Source organism: Artemia sp. Qi Xiang Cuo, chromosome 20 (assembly GCF_049724085.1).
Source record: "Artemia sp. Qi Xiang Cuo chromosome 20, ASM4972408v1, whole genome shotgun sequence".
NCBI lineage: Eukaryota > Metazoa > Arthropoda > Branchiopoda > Anostraca > Artemiidae > Artemia > Artemia sp. Qi Xiang Cuo.
Window position 1 is genome coordinate 3,704,707 of NC_142813.1, and position 23,759 is coordinate 3,728,465.

Genomic DNA, 23,759 nt, shown 5'->3' on the forward strand with positions numbered 1-23,759 from the left:
TTTTAAAATCTTGAAAATAAAATTTTAAATCATTACGCTTTCAATCGCAAACGGGGTGTTTTGAGTGTAATTCACGAAACCAATGGCGGAATTTTGGTAAAAGATATATTATAGAGCAGAAATCAGATAGGAAAAAAAAGAAATACATCACTAGATACTTCATTCAACGCCGCTTATAGTTAATATAAATGTCATTGCAGTTGTGTCCTATCCCCCTGATATTGCGATTTTCAGGTACTATTTTCCCCCTGATAAGACCTGATATAGTCCTAGGTCTCTATTTTGTTTTAATCACAATGTATGTCTTTTCAGTTTGTTCATTTTGGGGGTTAAAGCAGAAAATAATGCAAAAAAAAAAAACGAAAGGATAATCATGTAAAATTATTTTTATTTTACGTCTGTCATCTGACAAGCTCTGGTTGATTTTCAGAAATTCACAAAAATTTGACGACAAAAAAATTGGGGATGGGGTGTATTTCATGAGATTTAGGGTGGAAATCTTTGTTGTTGTTTTTTTTCAATTTTGTAAATGAAATTACCAAAAAAGCCATTTTTCAAAAAAAAATAAGTAATAAGAGCTATTTTTCGAAATCTACTGGGTGAAGGGAAACCCATTTTAGGGGACAATGGACCGATTTGATTACCTTTTCTTTCTTATTTCTCCTCAACATTTGACTCATAATGCCTAATAAAAAAAAATAATTATATTTCCTAGGCCCATATCTGGTTTATTAGTGGGGGAGGGACGGAATTGCGACGTCAGAGATGAATATTTGTCAAAAGCATTGAACGGAGAATTCAAGGCTATATTTCTTTTTTCACATCTGATTTCTTCCCTATAATTTAACGGATTTTCACCCTAAATATGAGCGACCCATCCAATCCTTGGAAGACTTGCTACTGTTCTGCCATCTACTTTAACTAATGAATTTTTTAGGTGCCTCTGCTTGTAACAATGTTAATTGAGCATTGTGGTGAAATGTTTGGGCCAGAAACTCTGTGGCTGTTTGATCGGGTTCCTGAATATTTAGATTTCAAACAGGCTGTTCGAAGAGAACGCAGTGACCTATTGCCATCTAGTGGGCGGTGCTCGGCGGAGAGTGGCACTGGAGAGTCTCCTAGCTTCTTCCAGGAAAGAAGAATAGGTTAGATATTTCATTATGTTATTTCGATTATTTTCAGTTAGTTATATTTTATTTATTTTGATAATCTAAAGTGATTCAATGTGCCATTATGATTCACTGCTAAGTAAATTTATTTTCATTGTTATTATTATGGGGAGACTCGTAAAACTGTCGAGGCTCAGACCAGAAAGACCCGTCTCCTTCACTACCAAATGATATTAATAATAATAATTTAAACTAGCCGCTGGGTTGTCTATCCTTTTTTTCCCAGTTTTGAAGAAGAGGCTGGCTTGGTAGTGTCAAGGCATTCATCAAGGTTTTCCCCCATCTAGTTTCCCACTGGGCAGCTTCAGACCGGCTGGGGTAGGCAACACCCGTCACTCAAAAGAGAGAGGTAAAACTATAACCCCTTACCCACCTTGCCTAATTTCAACAAATGCAAAGAGCCACAAAAAAAACGATCACTAAATTGTGTTTAAAGTACCAAAAGAAATCAAACAGTTTTTGCCCCCTTTTAAATATAAGAAAAAATAATTAATTAATGAGTAAATTGATTTATGAATAAATGAATAATTTATTTTTTATTATTTTTAGTTTTTATTTAAACTATTTAATTATTATAAATTTTTTATTTAATTACTATAATCTAATTATTGTTATAAAATAGACCTTATTTTAATAAAATAACATTTCAAAATTACAAAATGACTGTAACCATTAAATTATTTATTTAAAATTTACTGCCCCTAAAATTTCTGTACCCAGGGCAAGTACCCCCTATGTTATCCCCCAAAACTGCCTCTGTCCTTTGGTCAATTTTAGGTCTATTCATACGTGAAAGCCGTGACTTTCTTAGATGTTTCTTTTTATCATTTCGAAGATATGAAGTTTTAAGGGTAGTACTAAATTTTTTTCAGTGTTGCCACGTTCAACCGTGAATTCAAGTAAACAAAATTAATTAGTTAAATTTGACAAGGCTTGTCGTCCGTAAATTCAGTCAATTAATATATTTATTATTAAGTCAGGTATTTTTGAATTGCTTAGTGATTTTAGTACAATTAGTTATTTCGTCATTGATTGAAGCTTAATCTTAATCCTAAACTGCAGACATAATTTTGATGGTACTTGTACGATATACGCCCTACCGCTCAAGAAGTCCTGGTAAAATATACCCAAGTATTATACAAATATAATATACTTTAGAAACAAATTTGGGCTAAATATTTTCAAATTAGGGATGGGGGGGGGGGGTAAATTACAGCGGGTCTGCATGCAAAATGTGTTAGCTACAAATATTATGATATCATGAAGTAAGAACTGTTTTCTGACTTCACACCACAGTTTATAGAATTAGCAGTATGATCATACCCTATCTCACCCATTATAAAAACCCGGACCAAGGTGCGAGTGCTCCAGAGAACGTTTTTGCAGATATAAACATAAACGGCATTAGATCTTTTCACGGGTAGACAAGTCAGATTTCTCTTGGACATGAAACAAGTGGAAACCCGCTATTACGAATAATGCACTTTGTAACCATTTCTCATTGATTGACGGAAACAGACTAACCCGCTAATGTAGAAATAAGTGGGAGGAGCTTTTTGTTCGTACCGAGAATGAAGACCAGAGATGATCTGCGATAAACTTACTGGATAATTCTATAAACTGTGCTTCACACTGTCCAAATACTTTACCCCCTAATGTGCAAATATATAGCCCAAATTACATATTTCCCATCTATTCTGTCACTTCTCTTTGTATTTTCTCACACTAAGTTGAAAGAAACTAGCGAAAGAAACCGGTTTAAAGTGCGTCAATGCATGAACAACTTGAACGATAGGAAGTATATTAAACAAGCACCATTTTGACTTACTCAGTTATTTTACTATTACCGCTGATTCTAGTACCAACAATGATTCAATCAGTGGTTCAGAGATATCATGCACAGGGGCGTCTTTTGGGGTGGCACGGGGGGGGCGTTGCCCCCCAATAATATGGAGAAAAAAATAATATACATCCCATGTCCTTTGACTATCCAGATATGGTCCCTCTTGCCCCCCCCCCCAATAAAAAGCTGAAGATTCGCCCCTGATCATGTGACATCATCAGCTATTCAATACCCTGACTTGTTTTAACTCACTCAGCTACCGTTATTGATCTCAGTGTAGCCAGATGCTGCTAGCTTCCAGAAATACCATCACTCTACGTTTTTGATGCAGAATTGCCAGTGTAAAGCTGAATTCAGCCAGTCGGTTTGGTCTTGCCATCAATGACAAGGAGGTCCGAAACCCTTAGACGGAATGACAAAAACAAAAGAAGAGACACTGACAGAACATATTGTATTCATACAACAAATCCTACAATATTCAATGCTGAAATATAGACCTCCGAGGATGGAGCGAATCCATAATTTCATTTAAAAAGCCCTGACGCGTGTATCTATTACAACAGTAGGATCTATTATGTTGTTGATATTGTTGACAGAGTATTGATATAAGAAAGAAAAAGACAATGATATGACATATAAGGTTCAATATTAATACAATAGTGTACAATATTCACACGGGGGCAAGAAATTTAACATTAAAACCGAAATATGACGGGATTCCAAACTTTTTTTTAAGAAGCTCTATAGGCGTTTATTTCAACAGTAGGATCTGTAGTGTTATGCTTTCTGCAAAGAAACATTTTGGGTCCAAGGAAGTAAGCTTGGCAAACACATCATGAATTTAAGGAGAACTTAAAGAGAATAAAACTTTTTTTTTAAACAAAACTCTTAAGATAAAACTGTCCAAATTTAGACCCAGTTCAGTAGACATCATTGTAATGGAAATTTTTCAGCAGCCAAAGGCTTTAATTGGTTGAAATTATTTGCATCCAGGGACTTCCCGTAGGGGGGGGGGGGGTGTTGCCCCTCCGTCGTTTTCAGACACTCGTTTAAAAAAAACTAAGTAACAAGATTGCTATTTTCTTGGCTCAATATTTGGCCAATAGCAGTCTCAGTTGGTTAAAAAAAAAAGTAATTTTAGTAGTAACATCACCCAAATCAGTCGGTAAAAATGACCAACCAGTCGGTAAAGTCCACTGCCCCCCGCCAAACATTGTGGCTTGTCACGATTCTGATTGCTTGACATTCTTTCAATCAATGAGAGGCCTTTTCTACTGTCAAACCTACATAAATTATTGACAATAAGCTCTACTGAATGTAGGGTTAGATCATGTTTTACATGAAAAAATTTCCAGTTGGAATAGCACCAGCGCAGATTTCATGAGTCAATTATGAGTACTCGCAATTAATTAATTTATTAATCTTTTATTGTGAATATTTTGTACATCAGGTAAAGTGTTGGTTCACTGATAAGCAACTCATGAAACGCTGAAACATATGATCAGAGTTTAGTGCCATCTATACTCGACATCATTCAATAAAGCTTTGTGCTTATTTAGCTAGTGTTCCTGATAAAAATTGGAACCATACCAGATTGGAAAATAATAGTCTGTTATAAAATACATCGTTATAAATATAAATTGAAAATAAAAAGTTTTCTTCTAAATTGCTTAGATTACACTATTTGCTGTATAGATCTCAAGTTTATAATCCCCCCCCCCCCCCCACACACACACATACACAAACAAATCCTCTCTGGAAATGAGTTTTGCGGCATATTCTTGTTACGTATTCTGCTTCACAATTGTTCAAATTGTACAGCCATCTCATTGGCTGTCTGGCTGTCATTGACTGTCTGGCAGCCATCCATGGCTTTTGAGGTTTCCTTCCAGCAATCGATTTAATTTAGTTTTAATTTCATTTAATCACCCATTTACTGCTAGTATTGCTCATGTTTTGCTACAACAACTTTTCATATTTATTTAAAAACCGATTTATTTTGTGGTCTTTATTGTGGAATTTTGAATTTGAAATATCATGAATTTTGTGGTCTTTGTTTTTCAGAATCTGAAATTGGTTTTATACTCACGGAAAAAAAAGGTTATTTTTTTAGTTTCAATTTCAATATAAAACCGTTATTTATTTTATTAACTGCTTCTTTTATAACAATTTTTATAACAAAGCTTATTTTTAGCTACAATTTCAATATAAAACTGTTATTTATTTTATTGGCTGCTTTTTTTATAACAGTGACACATTTCAGTTAATAACTTGGAATTTAAAATAATTCAGTGTATTGGTAATTGATGTAAATTTGATGATTAAAATTTTGATGATTAAAATTTAAAATATTGATGATTAAATTGTGATTGTGATTAATTGTGATGTAAATTTGATGATTAAAATTTTGATGATTAAAATTTAAAATATTGATGATTAAATTGTGATTGTGATTAATTGTGATGATTAAATGATGATTAAAAATTTGATGATTAAAATTTAAAATACAGCGTGCTATTTAATATTGGCCCATTTATGAAAACAACTAATTTGAAATTCCTAATGACCTCCTCAAAATATGATGTAGGAAAATCAGGGCATATTCGTATTAAAATGTGTATATTTTCTCTTAGAACGGGCAAGGTTTAGTCTAGCACGGTTTAGCTAGTCAAGGTTTAGCTTGACTTAGCTAAACCTAAACTTGACTTAGCTAAACTTAAACTTGACTTAGCTAAACCCTAACTAAACTTGACTAAACAGCTAAACTTGACTTAGCTAAGCCTAAACCTTGACCTTGAACGGGCTAGAACTCGGGCAAGGTTTAGTCTGACTAGTTCAGATTGGAAACATAATATTTTTTTATGTATTTTTCAAAGTTTTCTAACGTTCTAAATTTTTTTAGTTTAATATTCTAGAATCCTGACAAGCTATGTTTTACAAATCAAAGCTTAATTGTCTGTAAACCTTTTAAAAAAGTGCATTTTGACTTGAAAATGTAGAACTGACAACCCTGTTTGTAAGTCGTGCTTACTTTCATAAGGTTTAAATTCTAAGGTTCCCAAGGTTTTCTAAGGCATTTCTAAGGTTTAAATCTTCTTAAAACCTAAAAATAGACATTGCGCTTCAAATTTGAATAAGCAATAATTCGTTCTTTTACAGATAGAAAATTCTTGGTATATTTTTGAATCCTTAGAAAAAGAACTATGTACATAATCGTATAGTTTTATATGGCTAAATATATAGCCTTATCAGTCAGTGAATAACGAAAATAAAGCAGATATTTTGGCAGATACCACTGATAAGCCGTCTTGGGTGTTCGGAAAATATAATTTTAATATATATATATATACATACTATAAAAATATGTATATATTTTTGTAAAATTATAATTTTATAATTATTTTATTATATTTTATTACATTATAAAATTATATAATAAGTTTATTATGATTTTATAATAAAATTATAATTTTATAAAAATATTTTTATTAAATTATAAAAATATTTTTCTCGAGCACTGAAGGCGGCTTAGTGGTGATCCTTGCCGTAATGCTTGCTTTGTTTTAGTATATATATTATACATACTGTAAAAGAAAAAAACTGACTTTACTTAAGGCTCCTGCCCCCTGACATGTGGTGTAGAGAACGTAGCTACTTTGCTCCTCCAGGTGGATCGATCTGCTGCTATGGGGGGGGGGGGCTCGACAGCATTAGTGTCAGCCATGTTTGAGGAAATTCTGAAGGCTGTCCTTCCATGTGGTTCGATTTCACAACCAACCTTGGGGTGTGGGGTCAAAGTCATATATGATTTCTTCAGAGCTGTCGGTGGAAAGAAAAAATAATTGGAAGTAATTTGAACAAAAGCAAAGAAGTTACTAAAAACCAAAACACAAACGAAAAAACCATTCAAAATTGGATTGAGCCTTTTTATAGATGGCAATATATGGCAATAGACATAGATGGCAATAGATGCAGACTGTCTATTGATTTGAAGTGTATTAGCATGACTAATTAAGCCTTTTTTTTTTAAATATCAATACCCCGATACCAATTCTCTTGCTAAACCTTCATAAATACCCTCATTTTAAAAATACCCTAGTATCTCTTGTTCAAAGTGATGCCCTTATGCTTTTTTTGTTTTTATATCAATCGATTCTTTAAAAGATTCTGGTAAACTCTTTATTGCGGACGTTTGTTTCATCAAAAAGAACTAAAAGATCTTGGTATTCAAGAGTTTCGTGAGCTAGAATAGAATCAAAATTATCAACTTTCCTTCGGGCTCGTGTGGCCATTCTCCCAACTATTTCCCTCGACAAAATCTTACCTTAAAGCTTGACTTAATATACGCAGCAATCAAGAATAAGGTATCTTGTGTCTCTTCTGGATAAGTTTCCATTTGAAAACTAGACTAACTCATGTAATTACATAGATATGATTTTTGGCGTAATACCTTAAGTTAGTTTTTTTTCTAAAACCACACTGCCTGTCTATGACGAATAAAAAAAAAATTCAAATGGGGATAAGTCCTTTTATTAGACAGTGAAAATAAATAAAAAAAAATCTGGATTTGCCCACATACACCAGTCATCAGTATCGGCTGTCACCGTCATCAACAGAACAAATCAGCTGGTGTATGTGGTCGAAACATCCAGATTTTTTGTATCTGTTTTTACTGTCTAATAAAAGGACTTATCTCCATTTGAACTTTTATTTATTCGTCATAGATAGGAGTATTTGCCGATAAACGACACCGTAAACGAAAGTATAAGGGTGCATGAACCCAGGTGCCTAAACCAGACAAAAATTGTCATGTAATTACATAAGTATTTGTCAATAAATTGCAAATAAAGATAAGCGTTTATGAACTTAATCGTTGTTCATAATCTAAATCGTTATTCATAATCTGTTAATAGACGCTTTTAAGCGTCTTTTGTTAATAGACGCTTTTAAGCGTTAATATCGTTGTTCATAATTTAAATCGTTGTTCATAATCTGTTAATAGACGCTTTTAAGCGTCTATTGTTAATAGATGGTTTTAAGCGTTAATATCGTTGTTCATAATTTAAATCGTTGTTCATAATCTGTTAATAGACGCTTTTAAGCGTCTTTTGTTAATAGACGCTTTTAAGCGTTAATATCGTTGTTCATAATTTAAATCGTTGTTCATAATCTGTTAATAGACGCTTTTAAGCGTCTTTTGTTAATAGTCGTTTTTAAGCGTCTTTTGTTAATACACGATTTTAAGCGTTAATATCGTTGTTCATAATTTAAATCGTTGTTCATAATCTGTTAATTGACGCTTTTAAGCGTCCTTTGTTAATAGACGCTTTTAAGCGTTAATATCGTTGTTCATAATTTAAATTGTTCATAATCTGTTAATAGACGCTTTTAAGCGTCTTTTGTTAATAGACGCTTTTAAGCGTTAATATTGTTGTTCATAATTTAAATTGTTGTTCATAATCTGTTAATAGACGCTTTTAAGCGTCTTTTGTTAATAGACGCTTTTAAGTGTTAATATCGTTATTCATAATTTAAATCCTTGTTCATAATCGGTTAATAGACGCTTTTAAGCGTCTTTTGTTAATAGACGCTTTTAAGCGTTAATATCGTTATTCATAATTTAAATCGTTGTTCATAATCGGTTAATAGACGCTTTTAAGCGTCTTTTGTTAATAGATGCTTTTAGGCGTTAATATCGTTGTTCATAATTTAAATCGTTGTTCATAATATGTTAATAGACGCAATAGACACTGCAGTAAAGTGCAGTGTAAGTAAACTTAGACGTCTTTATAGATGGTTTATAGACTATAGTTTGATCAGTTACCAATATTGCCTAAGATGGATAACGTTTAAAAGGTTTTTATAACCTATTTGTGGATTGTAATTAGATGTTTATAGACTATGAATGAGCCTTAATGGCGTTTATAGTCTATAAATAGACGCTTATAGACAAACAGTCATGTAACTACATAGACAGGATCAGTTATCAATAGTGCACTGTAAATTAAGATGGATAACGTTTAAAAAGTTTTTATAACCTGTTTATTAATTGTAAATAGATGTTTATAGACTATGAATAGGCGTTATAGTCTATAAGTGGTCTATAGGTTTATAGTCTATAAGTAGCAGTTTGTTATCTATAAATTGACGTTTGTAGACAAACAGTCATATAACTACATAGGCGGAAGTATTTATTAATAGTACACGGTAAATAAACGTAGATGAACGTTTGTAGACTTTTTTTTATGCTGTAACTAGATGGTTTACTACAAGTAGACGTTTTATTGCAGGAGAGCTCCGTCGTGATGACTCATCCGTCGATTCTTTAGAAAGAGATTTGGTTCCTGTCGAATCTGACGAGCATCCAGGTGACTTGCGACGCAACAAACATTCCGTTACGAACTTAAGTCGTGACTCAGGCCTAACACTAAGTGATACTCAATTGAACGTTGATGAAGAAGAGGGAAACGAATCGAGCGCCTCTAGCAGCCGAAAATCGAACTATAGTAGCTCAGGGTGTGGCTCTGATCCTAGATGGGATCAGTCTCCATATGAGAATATGAGGAAAGTACATGTGCCTTATGAGTCTGTTTATAAGAGTAAATTATCTAGAACTGAAAATGTTATCTATGGAACGAAATTGAGTGATAAATTTTCTAGCGCGTATGTGTCTCCGATTGCCGATGATATATATGCAGTGCCAAGACAGAGTATTCAGCCAGTTCTGAATTCTGATCATTCAGAGAATCATAGGAGACAAGAATTGTTTCGGAGAAGATCTGCTCTTCGTAGGGAAATACGGAACAAGATGGGGTGTGATATTTATGATGATGTTGGAGGTCTACGACGTAGTACTTCTGATGAAAGTTTGGCAAGCATGACGAAACTAAATTCTGGGGCTAGGGCACGTCGTCAAACAAAAACTCAACCGGATTTGAAGAATTCACCTAAAGTTTCAAGGACTTATATATCATCAGAGCCAATTTATGGTAGAACTAGGCCGTCATTAAGCACATCAACCCCACATATGGAAGATGTAGGTGATTCGAGCACACTCTCTGATGATGACCTGACACCGCATGTTTCAAGGTCCAACTCAAGAGGAAAAGAGTGGGAAGAACGGTCGGTCCCTCCGACTTATGAGGAAACGATGACGAGACAAACAGTTGCTAAAAAGCTGTCAATTTATCAAGAAGTGCCTCGCCATAGTCAGCGATCTTCTTTGAAGGTTTATGAGCCTCAGAGAGCTGTGAATGATAGCGCGAAAAAGCTTCAAGAAGCCCAAGCCAAACGTGTTGATCCAGTAAGACAGTATAATCAGACAAAAGAGCAGAAATTAACAAATGTACATTGTCAAGGCAGGGCAATTTACGGGTCAATTCGAGACATTCCGCCATCTTTACCTCCAAAAATGACTCCGCCTCCACTCCCTCCAAAACAAAGAACCAGAGAAGAAATTAAGCTCTATAAGAAAGAATCGATAAAAAGACAAAGGCCAGTAACAGTACATATTGACACCAACTTTTTAAGTAGCTTAAGATTGACAAATGAAAATCCCCCTTGTTACCCCCTAAGGAGAGACTCAGGTCAAAAACAGATAACGTAAGACGCGAGCGAGAAATCCACGAAGCAAAGCCTGAGAGGAAAGAATTAAATACTAAATGTAAAGCTAAAACTGATATGGCTATTCAGACTTACGATTTTGAAACAGATAAAAGTGATTACAGTGCTAATGAATTCATGAGAGATCAGGGTTGCCAGACATCAGGATCTTGGCTGAATTTGGAAAAAATTTCTAATGAACAACCAGAAGAAAATGGCGGTGAACGGGTGCGTGGACCGAGTGAACGACTGCGGTCTCGTGATAGGTCAAAGAAAGTTAGTAGATCACAGTCTTTGCCAGGACAAGATGAGGAACAATGCCAGCCACGTGTGATTAACGCAACTCGTGAGGAAATTAATTGGAGCGTAACGAAATTGCGTGCACTTTTCTCTAGTGATTCACAAAGGAGCGATGCGAAAATTTTGACGAGAAAGTCAAAGAGATCGGACTCGGTAGAAAGTGCAAGTGGAGAGGAGTCGTACGTTTAATCTTCCATTTAGTAACTGCTAAGTGATATGCCCAAAATGTTATGTGATAATTTATTTCCTTTTTTATGTTGCCAATGCAGATCTTTAGCCAGTTTAGCTTAGATATGATCCCAACTATGCAAACATAGAAAAAAAACGGGTACCCCCATTCCCCCCCCCCCGAAAACAACAACAAAAACAAAAGTTGCCCCCACATCCCATGGGAAATTTTTTGAAAATGTCCCTAACATTTATTATAACTCTGGATATTAGGGGCTAAAAACTGACTTTTCCCCCCTCTGTAGGCTAAAATCTGTTCTAAAAAGTGCAGTGCAACGTTTTGTCGGGCTAAAAAATAGCGTTGATTTTAGCTGTTTGGCACTTTGTGTGCCAAATCCAATTACGCATTTTGAAAGTTGTCTGAAGTATCCTAGAAAATTTCATTTTATAAGAACAAAATTCATTTCGTTCCATGAACAGAATTCATTTGTTCTTGCTACTAGAGTATGGTCATGATGTCTTCAAAGTCAATTTAACTACCTTACTCAAATAGTTATGACACCCTTTCATGCCATGTTCAAGATTATGGCCTTTATGAATAGTTATGGACCCTTTCATGCCATGTTCAAGATTATGGCCTTTATGAATATTTTGAAAATAGTCTAAATGAATAAATGAGTTAGATCCTGAAATAAATGTTTTTTTTTCGCTGTAAGCAAATTTGAAAGACAGTTCATTGTCTACCAAGCTGTATGATATTTCCTATTTCTTTGCAACTTTCGCGTATTCTGTTCCTTAACAGCTTCTTTTTTCAACTTTAACTATTTGAACTTGAATTTTCAACTATGTTTCGCATTATGCTCTGTTTCTCAGGAGTATCAACAGATTTTCTTTTCGCAACAACTTCCATTTTTTTCAGTTTCAATTTTCTATTATGATTGCCAATATTTAGCCTCTTAACTACTCCATTCTTTTTCTCCATTTTTCAACTTCAAATGTTTCAACTTCAGTTTTCTGCTATAGTTCACAGTACATTCTGCTTCTTAGCAACTTCATTTTTTTCTTTTATTAGTAATTTTGAAACCAACAGAAAATGTGACGTGATCAAAATATACATATAAGCAATAAACTACTACTACTACTCACAACTCACCGCAGCACCAAGCCACCTGAGGCCAACACAGCTACGCACGCTTTTCCTCCACCCCAATCTATTCAAAGCCTCCCTTTTTACACCCGCCCACGAAGTTCCCATTTCCTTTAAATCTTTCTTTATGACGTCCTCCCGCCCCAGACGAGGACGACCTGCTTTCCGTTTGTCCCTAAACGGTTGGCCGAAAGAACAATCTTCGGCAATCTGTCATCCTTCATCCGCACAACGTGCCCTAGCCACCTCAACCTTTCTTTCACTATACCCCTAGAGAGCGGTATTGAACCACATTTTTCGTATAGCCTATTGTTTGACATACGGTCAGTCAGCCGGGTACCCAGAACAATCCTTAAGCAATTTCTCAATAAAAATAGCTTTATTCTTTCTCAAGCTTTTAAACTAAATTTCAACGATTAATTAAACAGTGAAGAGCCTCAGAATTTATTTTTTTAAAAAAAAAAAAAATGTATAAAGTAAAAAAAAAACTATATAAATTTATGTCAAAGACGTGCCTTTTCTCATTTTCCGCTGGTTCTCCTTTTTGTTGATTATCAACATTTTCATTGATAATCATTTCATTTCATTGATATTACCAAAATTTTCTCTCCGTTATAGTTTTTCTTTTATTATTTCCATTATCTTATTAGTTTATTACTATTTCCATTATTATTATCTTATTTTATTATTTCCATTATTTTATTAGTTTTTCCATTATCATGTTGTTATTGCCTATTTTTAAGTGAACTTTGTCTTTTGTACCTTGCGTTTTCAAAAGTTGATACGACCTTAAAAAAAAGTTTTAAGTACAAAATTAATTTGATTCGGATTTTCAAATGCTCAGTCAAAAAAATTCCTACTAGCTGAAAAGAAAACATTTACTAACGAAACGTTATTAACGCCCTTAGAAACGCTATTAGCGCCTCGTCCGTGATATTTTGTAGGTTGAATATGGAAGACGATCTGTTATCTGAGTGAATATGTCCTAGTTCTCGAAAACTCATTCGGGGAAAAATCCGATTAATTTTTTTCTTTTCGAGCGTTCTGTAGTCCAGTTGCATCAGTTAAATTTTTTTCCATGTGTTTCGACCCTCCATACACCTGCCAAAAAACCGCAAATAAAAAATACAAAGGCGACCCTACCCTTTTGCGACCAACTTGAAAATAAATAGTGTAAAACCACCCTTTTATGGCCAACTCAAAAATAAAAAGTGGAACTAATTAGAAACAGAACAAACAATATACATGTGAAAAAAAAGATAAGATATGGTTTTTAGGGTTTATATATGAACAAGATATACTGAAAGAGTTGGCCTTTTATGGCCAACTCAAAAATAAAAAGTGGAACTAATTAGAAACAAAACAAATAATATACATGTGAAAAAAAGATAACATATGGTTTTTAAGGTAAATATATTAACAAGATGTATGAAAGAATAATATTTAATAAATGAGATTATCAATCACTATTTACAGCTTTAACTTATCCTTTAAGATCCGTCCGCTAGGCGGATCTTAAAGGGATCTTAAGGTACTGCTACAATGAATTTTACAAAATAGGACAATTGTGCTTTCGGTTACGTGTCTTCTTTCCTACATTCAAATTGATATAATATCTAAATTTAAGCACATTCTTTGACCTAGAAAAAATAGATGGCATTATGGTCTTTCCTTACTAAGGCAGGCTTTGTAGCTGTAACCTCTAGGCCCGTTCTTTTGCACTAAGATCTTACAGCTCAATGATGTTAGCAAAAAGTGAAATGCGCCATCTTATTGCCATATAGAACAATGATGAGAGAACTTTGATGATATACTCATCATTGTTCTTAGACCGCTGATCAAAGCAGAATTATGAAAGATGTTTGCAAAAGAACGCCATAAGATGTAAGATCTCAGTGCTAAGATTTCACTTTTAAGCGTTCACTTTTAAGATGAGTGACAGAACGGTCCTTATATTATGATTACCCTAAAAGCTGCTCATCACACCCTTTTGCTGAGGGGGGGGGGGGGATAACTTCCGAGTAAGATTGAAAAAGATCCGTTAACGTACCTGTTTGGTATTTCACCTTTTTTTTGAGTCTCATTTTGATAATTTGTTTTTAGTGTCGCTTATAACTGAAATGTAGTCTATAAACCACCCATTGTCGCTCCTCCTACGGAAAAGAATGGCGTAATCCCCTGTTGTCTTGGACCTAGTTCAATGTCTCCCTTGTCTTGGCTTTATTTCCCTATTTATATTGTATTCTTATTGTTTACTAGTGTTTAGTCGATTCAAAGTTGTCTATTATTCCATTGATGTATTATATATTTGCCGTCAAGTATTAGAAAGTATTAAATATTTTTCTATGGTTGGAATTACATGCCTTATTTGAGTGTTGACTGTTGGCGAGAATCGCTTTTTTCACTTTAATAGATCAGGGTTGACCGATTGACCCAAATGTATACCCAAACTTTTAGTTTGGATTGAGCGGCAAACTTTTGTTAGGGTTGATAAATACATCTTAATATTAAAACTTAGGTAATGTTTCTGTTGCCGGAGGCCACCCCTCCCCCTATAAATCTTTCAGATTTCGTCGTAACTAATCTGTGCAGTATGCAGCCTAACATTATAACAAGTTTGGTGTTTGTTCAAATTTCGCTATTGATATCAACATGCAGAGAAGGGAGAACCTCATCGTGAGGTGGTTCCGAATAGTCCCGTCCATGAATAATGTTGAAAACAGTGGAATACAATGTACTTTTTTGTGTCCTTCACCCCCCCCCCCCTTCCCCGAAAAATCCTCTTGGGCATCTCCCACTCCCTCCCTCAAAGGGCCTTATCTTTGGTACATGTATTGGCGCAGTCATTTTTTTTTCCTATACTATTTATTTTTATTATTGAAGTTTGTACCTCAGAAGCCATTGAAAAATAGCGAAAAGCCATTATTATTTTGTAATTTATATCACTTTTCTGCCTTATTCTGTGTTGAGGTGTCCCCTAACGGTGTATTTGCATTTAATCACCTTGGTGCACTCCTCAGTCTATAAAATTATGGTAGTTAGAACTGGCCGCAAGTAAGTGATCTAAAAGTTTCGGCAGGTAATGTTGGCCTATCGGCCTTGCCACTGAGCCTTATTCTCTGATTTGCTTTTCGTTATTTTTATGCTGTTTATTTTTATTATAGAAGTTTGTACCTCAGAAGCCATTGAAAAATAGCGAAAAGCCATTATTATTTTGTAATTTATATCACTTTTCTGCCTTATTCTGTGTTGAGGTGTCCCCTAACGGTGTATTTGCATTTAATTACCTTGGTGCACTCCTCAGTCTATAAAATTATGGTAGTTAGAACTGGCCGCAAGTAAGTGATCTAAAAGTTTCGGCAGGTAATGTTGGCCTATTGGCCTTGCCACTGAGCCTTATTCTCTGATTTGCTTTTTGTAATTCGAATACCATATTGCCTTCCCATCATAAACAACGAGTAAAACAATAGGGAAATTTTTTTCCCTAAAAGACATTGGAATGCGAACTTAAAATGAACGTTTCAACCCTATATCCAAGGGCCATCCTCAGCAAAACAAATGAAAGAAGAAAATCTTACATTAAAAAACGATGTTTAAAACTAAAATCTTTTCAGGAAGTCCTGGTTGAACTTCCCTGAAGTAATGATGCTACGATTGTTTAAAAAAAAAAAAATTGAAGATTGTATTTAATGTGATTTTTCTTTTAGATTTTCTTTTTTTATTTGTTTTGTTGAGGACCGCCCCTGGATATAGGGTCGAAATATTTATTCGAAATATTTATTTATTTACTTCGCATTCTACTGTCTTGTAAAACAAAAAATAAAAATAAAATTTTACTATTGTTCTTTTTGTTTATGATTTGTTTTTAAGTTATGGATATGCTTTTGATTATAATAATGCAAATATTATCTTCCAGTCTTTATACTTACGGTAACTTAAACTGGCCGCAAGCCAGTGGCCAAAAAAGCAAAAAGCGGCGAGTAGAAACTGCTTCTTCTTCGTCTGTACCAAATCATATACTATAAGGCATTACTGAATTTCAGAATGTAAAATTCCAGTTTGAATTCTTCTTTCAGTTTAATTCCAGAATGCCTAATTTATTAACTCATGTTCAGTTTTTATATACACCATCAATTTTCTGATACACAATTAACCTGATTTACTTTATTTTATACAATTGCCAAGAAACTTACTAAGTAGAAAAACAATTTTTTAAGAAACATTTTCTAAAAATAATAGCTATTAACGTCTTTAATGATAAAACTATGCTGTCTTCATTAGATATATAATATATATTAAAAGTTTTATCTAAAATATAATGTCTTAAGGCCTTTTTCTTCAACAAAGTGAAATTGACATTTCTACTCACCTTAGCTCTGTTAATTTCCGAGGCTTTCACGTGTTTTTCAAGCAAAATTATACCTGACCTAAGACCCTGACCTGACCTAGGACCTGAGCTACGTCATCCTTTTGCTTGTTTCACAATTTTAAAAAGCCCGATCATGACGTGGCACAGGTTTCATTCAGTCATTGCCTGAAAACCGATCGATAGGCTTCGGCAATCCGTTTTACTGAACAAAAAAATATTTAAAGTAAATACAAAATTTTCCAATTGTGCTGCTGGGAAGACGTAGCATTTGAATTCCTTTTTTTTTCGTCGAAGAATTTTTTTTTTAGAATCTTGCTTGAGAGACTTGGACAATTTTTATTCTAATCACACAAACCAGCCGAACAATTCGTAGTGACGAACCTTTCGTGCTTTGTCACAACCTAGATTTATAGCACACAATTATCCCATTACATCCCGTAAAATTAGGCTAATAATTTGGTATGAAAATATATAATTAGTTACTGATTAAATGTAATTATTATATTTTTTATTAATTACTATAATAATTATTTGTAACTTCAATGGTTTATAATAATTACATACAACTATAATGGTGTTAGTAATTGTTTGTAATTATATATGATTATTATAATGTTTAATTATAACGAATTATTCCAGTTACTCCGTATATTATTTAGTATAAACATTCCCAGTGTTTGCCTTGACTATACCACCGTAAGAACTTGTAATCATTTTGATTTTGCTCAATTTGCCAATATTGAACAACATTTGTTTTTTGTTGTATTTTTGCACAATATGTACATTATTTTGTTTGTTCTGTATATATGTAATGAAATATATGTTGAGTTGATAATACACATGGCTTTTTGTGCATATTGTAGGTAATGTGTGGCATGGGTGCCGCCAGGGGGTGATTGTTTCCCCTTGGAAACACGAATAAAAAACTAACAAAAGAGGAAAATGAGAAGCACATTGCTAACACTTGAATTTTCACAAACAAAAAACATTGCCAAATCTGATTAACTGTGCGATAAGACATATTTATAAGAAAATACACTATACTAATCTCCAAAAAAGCTGCTTGGCCTATAAAGGAGGTTGAGGAAATGCGACTCACTTACTCAATAATTCAGAAAGAGAAAAAACATGTAGAATACAAAAAAAAATTAGATTAGATTTATAATTAAATAAATTAGGTAAGTAAATAAAAATTCTAAAGAGCCAAAAAAAAATTGAACAATTTTCTTGTTGAAGCTAAAATTGTGGCACCTTTGAGCTGAGTCGGGCATCCTATTCCATACAATTTGATTCGCCATGACCGGTTTGAAGTGTGACGTCGCGGAGGGAGTAAAAGGAATTTAAATTATTTTTTTGTATTACGAAGATTATACTTATTTTGACTAGAGATAATAAAAGGTGGAACAATTGGGGGCTAGGGGAGATCCCCATGAAGCTGAGAAAAGGTAAAACATAAACACGAAATAATAGTGATTCAAGATCAAGTAAAGGAAGAACTGAAGGATTTGTTTCCTGAATGAGGTTTATAGTTTTATTGTAAACCTTGGAAAGGTTTTAATACAGAAGGAAAAGCTGTCATCCATACAGTTGAATAGTAAGAAAAGACTAAATCAAGAAGTGAAAAAGTAATTTAAAAGGACTTTCAATGACTCTCATATTGTTCCCCTTATTTGTATTCGCGGTTCAACGTGGCAGCACTGACAAATATGTGAAATAAAAACTTGAGAAAATCTTGGTTTTTAGATATGAATAGTCCTAAGGTGGGTCCAAGCGGCAAACGCTGTTTTATTTTGGTGCCCTTAGCACTTATACATGGTTCATCTAATAATGACTCTTTGCCCGTATGGCGGGCCCGCCTCTAAGTTCTCATACCTGGTATTTAGGATTCTTAATCCGAGAGGGCTAGGGTTTGAATCTTAGTGTATCCAATTATTTGGTTTGGGACGAGGGTCAGTGGTGTGACTCAGTAAGCTCAGCCAGAGTTGACCCAGCTTTAAATGGGTAGCTAGAGAAATCTGGGGAAGGTAAACAGGAAGGGTGTGCGAAAGCACAGGATGGTTGGCCACCAACCCCCCATTGCACCTCCTGGCTGAAGGGCCAAGACACGGAGATCAGCACCGCCAGTAGGGACTGTAAAGTCCAATGCCGTATTCTTTACCTTTTACAAGTTTCTAAATATGATGAGGCAGACAATCTGGTGCTTTTTTATAATGAGCACCGTAACATTTTCATTCGTCTGGAGCATTTCACTCTTTTGAATTGATCGACTAGTGTTGCTGTATAGGCCAAATTACCAATTGCTTATGTGCAACAAAATTCATCTATTATTTAGAAAAAAAAAATACAAAAACTGAATTTGGTGTGTTAGGATGCGAAAATTTCAAAAAGAGAATTTGAGAATGCTCCTTTGAAAAATGTCCACTACGATACTTATAATTCTTAATTTGGTTCATTGTGGTGAAGGCTTTTCTAGCCACTGTTTTGCGGGGGGGGGGGAGCAAGAAGCAAATAATGTCAAAGTATTCAAATTCTCGATAAAGAAACTGCGATGTAAACATAGAAAAAATTGGTTATCCTGCAAAAATAATTCCAAGAAACGGAGACTCTAAACAATAATATTAATAAGCATTTAAATGGTTATATAGCTGAAACGCTTGCTAAATATTAAAATTAATCAAATTAAAAAAATTGCTAAATACCGTGTTTTTTTATGCATAACCAAATAATTGATAAACAAACCAATCCGGGTTGCAGCGGTAGCTAGCAACCTAGTAAGAGACGATCACGTCCAATGTTAAGAAATACAAAAACCCATAACTCCTAAAAAAAGAGTCACATCAAAACAAAAAGTACACCATTAGAACCGCCTTGTTCGAAACCCCTGTATAGGAAACTTTCTGTCCCTTGGCTTGAACAGCAAGGGAATATATACAAACATCGACCATATGAATCGGCTGGTATATAAATTTGGCTTGTTAACCATCAACTTTCCAGTCAAGTGAAGAAAACTCATGATTATGACGTCACGAGTTATAGTCGTCATAAGTCTGATATGGTGAGTCGTTGTACGCCCCGAAATGACATAAAATGCTCTTTAGCTGTGGCAAAATGTTTTTTGAATAATCATAAAATTTGATTTTTTGTAGATAAAGGCTTGAAACTTCTATAATAGATTTCTCTCGCATGCATATTCGGTGGTGTGCTTTCATGACGCAATATAACTCACGATTAACACAATGCTGTTTTTTTTACCTGTTGGTGCAAAAAACACAAATACATATGCGTTGAAATCTCCTAATGCATGTGAGGAGACGTGCTCATAAATTAAATGAATATATAATTGTTAAATTGTTTATATGTTTTAATTTATAAATTCCAACCATTTTCCTTCTGCGTAGCAATTATAGAAATCAACCAATAGGAATTGGATTTAAACAAAACTCGACAAAACCTTAAACTCATCCAAAACGGAAAACCAAATTTAAAAAGCCTTGCTCTATGTTCACACTAAAGACTCGTGCCCCTCGTGATATTTTCGTGAACTGCGTCAATGTACAATTTTGTTTGTCATTAAATAGAAAAAAAGTGTTTTCAAGTGAAAGTAAGGAGCAACGTTAAAAATTAAAACGAACAGATATGATAAGTATATGAGGGGGCTGCCCCCTCCTCAATACCTTGCTCTTTTTTGCTAAAATTTGGCTTTTTGCTCCAATTATTTAGGAATGACTCCTGAAACACATCGGCCGTTTGGCGTCACCATTACCTCATACGTTGGTACATCTATTAATAAAAGCTTTCTTCGGTTTTGCAATACAAAGACGGGGTCAAGACACCACAATTCCTCCGAAAAACAAACGTTTCCACAGCGATCCATTCCCTCTCCATGGCCAACTCAGACCAGTTTCTGTTTTGTGGTACAAGGTGTCAGACGGATAGACACTAGCCTAGGTAGTTTCTTAGTTTTAATTCAACATATAAAACATTTTTTATTTAGTAAAAAAGAAAATGAGTTTATAGTTTGTTTATGTATGAGCCTGGTGGTTAGTAGGCCAGATAATTATTTATATTTTATTGGTTTAGCGGCGGTAAATCCAGTATTTGAGTGTGGATAATACCTTTCATAAGTTTATATTTTACAAATTACATGAGATCATAACAGCTTTGCCGTATAGACCGTCATTACAGAATGTCATAATGCCTAGGGTGTATCGGCCGTCAGTACATAAGGTCAAAACGCCTAAGGCGTAAAGACCGTCATTACATAAGGTCATAACGCCTAGGGCGTATAGGCCGTCATTACATAAGGTTATAACGCCTAGGGCGTACAGACCGTCATTACATAAGGTCATAACGCCTAGGGCGTATAGGCCGTCATTACATAAGGTCATAACGCCTAGGGCATATAGTCCGTCATTACATAAGGTCTTAACACCTAGGGCATATAGGCCGTCATTGCATAAGGTCACAACGCCTAGGGAGTACAGACCACCATTACATAAGGTTATAAGGCCTACCGCGTATAGGCCTTCTGACAAGGAAAGCTGGAAAAATCAGAAAAATATATTTCAGTTATTGACAGTTGTTAATAATCAGTTGGTTGTAAAAGTACTTTTTATGTTATAGATGTGCCAAAAATATATTCGGGATCAATAGCTTTACCTTTCAAAAATTTCTTTTAATGCTGACAGTTGCACTGAGTACTTTGAAAAGTTTTGACAGAATGCCGGAAGAATCTGAAAAATGTGTTTCAGTTTTGACAATAGTTGGATAAAATTATGTATTTATAATATTGTAATTGTTTAAATATGTTAAAAATAAATAAATAAATAAAAAATGAAATGAAAATAAGTTTAATTTTTTTATATAGATGAATAATCAAGATGCAGTTTTGGAAATGTTGAAATCACTACAGGATAAAATGAAAAATATGAAGTCACAGATTGTTTGTTTGCAAAGTGATGGAAGATCCTTTTCCGAGCGTGACCACACCTTCAACATTAACAGGGATGAGGGCCCCTCATTAACAGCCTCGAGAGACCGAGAAGATACAGGTGATGGCAATTCTGAGATTGACGACAATGATTCTTTGTATTTCGATGACGAGCAGTCGATGGTAGACACCGATCCTGGAACAGATGACAAGGTCTCTTTAGCAGAGTCACTGGACCTTGTATACGAAGTACTGGGTGATACCATTTGCCCCAGGCCTAACATTACCGTCCAATAGCCTCGCTCGGCGGCAGAGCTGGTTTTGGCGATTGAGCCATTCAAGAGAAAACAGCTTATCACTTTGCCTCTCTCTCCAATGCTGAAAAACTTCGTCAAGCAGCGCTCAGAAGAACTGCAGTCAACAACAAAAAATAAGTCATTCTCAGAACGTGGTATTTTCTTCTATCCTCTTGACATACCGGGCCGAGCGAAAGCTGACAAACGTCACAACACACATTTGGCTTCATAAGTGCCACGCGTCAACCCAGAGATCAGTTTGTTTTCACCAACTGCACAATCAGAGGATAGAAATTTCATATCGGTCAACAGAAAGTCATTCTTGGCCTTAGAGTGGCGTCATTCTTGGCATTCTTGGTGGCTATGAGCATGATGTCATAGTGACCTCATGTTAGGTACTGTCATAAAATGTTAAAGGCAGAGAATGTCTCTCCTGACACTATTCCAAAACTGATGAAGCTCTTGGAATCTATCAATAGATGTCAGCAACCCCTTTGAAATATTCTCTCAACAATATGCTCAAATTTGATGCTCATGAGAAGGGATAACGTCTTGAAATCAATCCCTGACTTGGCTCAAGAGATTAGGAATGAATTGAGGTCATCATCTCTGGAAAGTGAGTTCCTTTTTTCCGCCGACTTTAAGGACCTGGCTCAGAGAATGAGGCGATATAGGGTTGAAAGTAGACAGTTTCCCAGCCCTCATTTAACAGCTCAGTCTAAGCGACCAGTAAAGAGAGAATATGAACTGCAACGGGACCGACGAGACTTCGGTGGCCCAAAACAAAAGAAGCCAAGATATGAAGAAGAACAGCCATTTCGTTCCCAACATGGAAGGGAAGGCTTTACCAACAAAAAAGGTCGTACCTTTACTTCAGCCCCAAAAACGGGAGAAAGAAAACGGTCAAATACTCAATGACTTGATCCTGGCGCCACCTCAAGATCCTCTTCCCGTCGGAAATTGTTTGTCTCACTTTGTAGAAAACTGGAAAAACAACAGACGACAAGTTCGTTCTGAACGTCATCATAGAGGGCTACCGTCTGGACTTCAAAAAATACCCTCCTCTAGTACGCAACCCAATCAAAGAATCAAATATGTCAAGCAATCAGTTGCTAATTTTAGAATCGGAGATTGTCGTAATGCTCGAGAAAAGTGTAATAGAGGAAGTCCAAACTCAGTCGTCTCCAGGTTTTTACAGTCAGATTTTTCTGGTTCCGAAAAAGAAAATATGGGTTGGCACCCAGTAATAAACTTATCTTGCCTAAACAAATTCTTGGACATGACAACTTTCAAAATGAAGAACCAGGCCACAATACTAACTGCATTGCAGGAATCAAATTGGGCAGCATCAATAGATCTGAAAGATGCCTACTAGCATATCCAAGAGCCATTAGAAATATCTAAGGTTCACCTTCAGAAACCAGATCTATCAGTTCAAGGTGCTCCCTTTCGGACTAGCACCAAGTCCAGCTGTTTTCTGCCGCGTGATTGGTGTCATCGTGAGTTATTGCCACATTCAAGGCATCCAACTCCATGCTTACATGGACGACTGTCTTCTGCACGACCGCCAAAATGCGGTAGTACAGAGCAATGTAAGGACCTTGATGATTCTCCTGCATAGACTTGGGTTCTTGCTGAGCGAGAAATCAGAATTGCAACCTATGTGACGGATCATATTTCTCGGGTTTCTGGTAGACCTGGAGGTAAAGAGGGTGTACCTAACCTCGGAAAACAGTTAGAACTTGATACATGCAATCAAGGCAGCTCTGGAAAAATCGCATGCCTCAAAAAGACAACTGATGAAGCTGATTAGACTCATCAATGCGGGCTCAAGAGCAATTCCTTTCAACAGACTACATCTCAGGAAATGTCAGTTACTAATGCTCAGATTGTGGGACAGGTCTTGGAAGAACATAAATTTAAACATCCTAATTT

General features: G+C 35.1%; 1 protein-coding gene across 1 annotated transcript in view; it reads left to right on the forward strand.

Annotated features, from left to right (window-relative positions):
• The window catches only part of LOC148939778 (uncharacterized), a 402,528-nt gene extending 385,101 nt beyond the window's left edge, over positions 1 to 17,427 (forward strand). The window contains exons 16-17 of the mRNA XM_089106449.1: positions 938 to 1,145; positions 9,303 to 17,427. Coding sequence (XP_088962575.1) covers positions 938 to 1,145; positions 9,303 to 10,618 — 1,524 coding nt within the window. The 3' untranslated portion in view covers positions 10,619 to 17,427. The remainder of the gene's footprint in view (positions 1 to 937; positions 1,146 to 9,302) is intronic.
• The last annotated feature ends 6,332 nt before the right edge of the window (positions 17,428 to 23,759 follow it).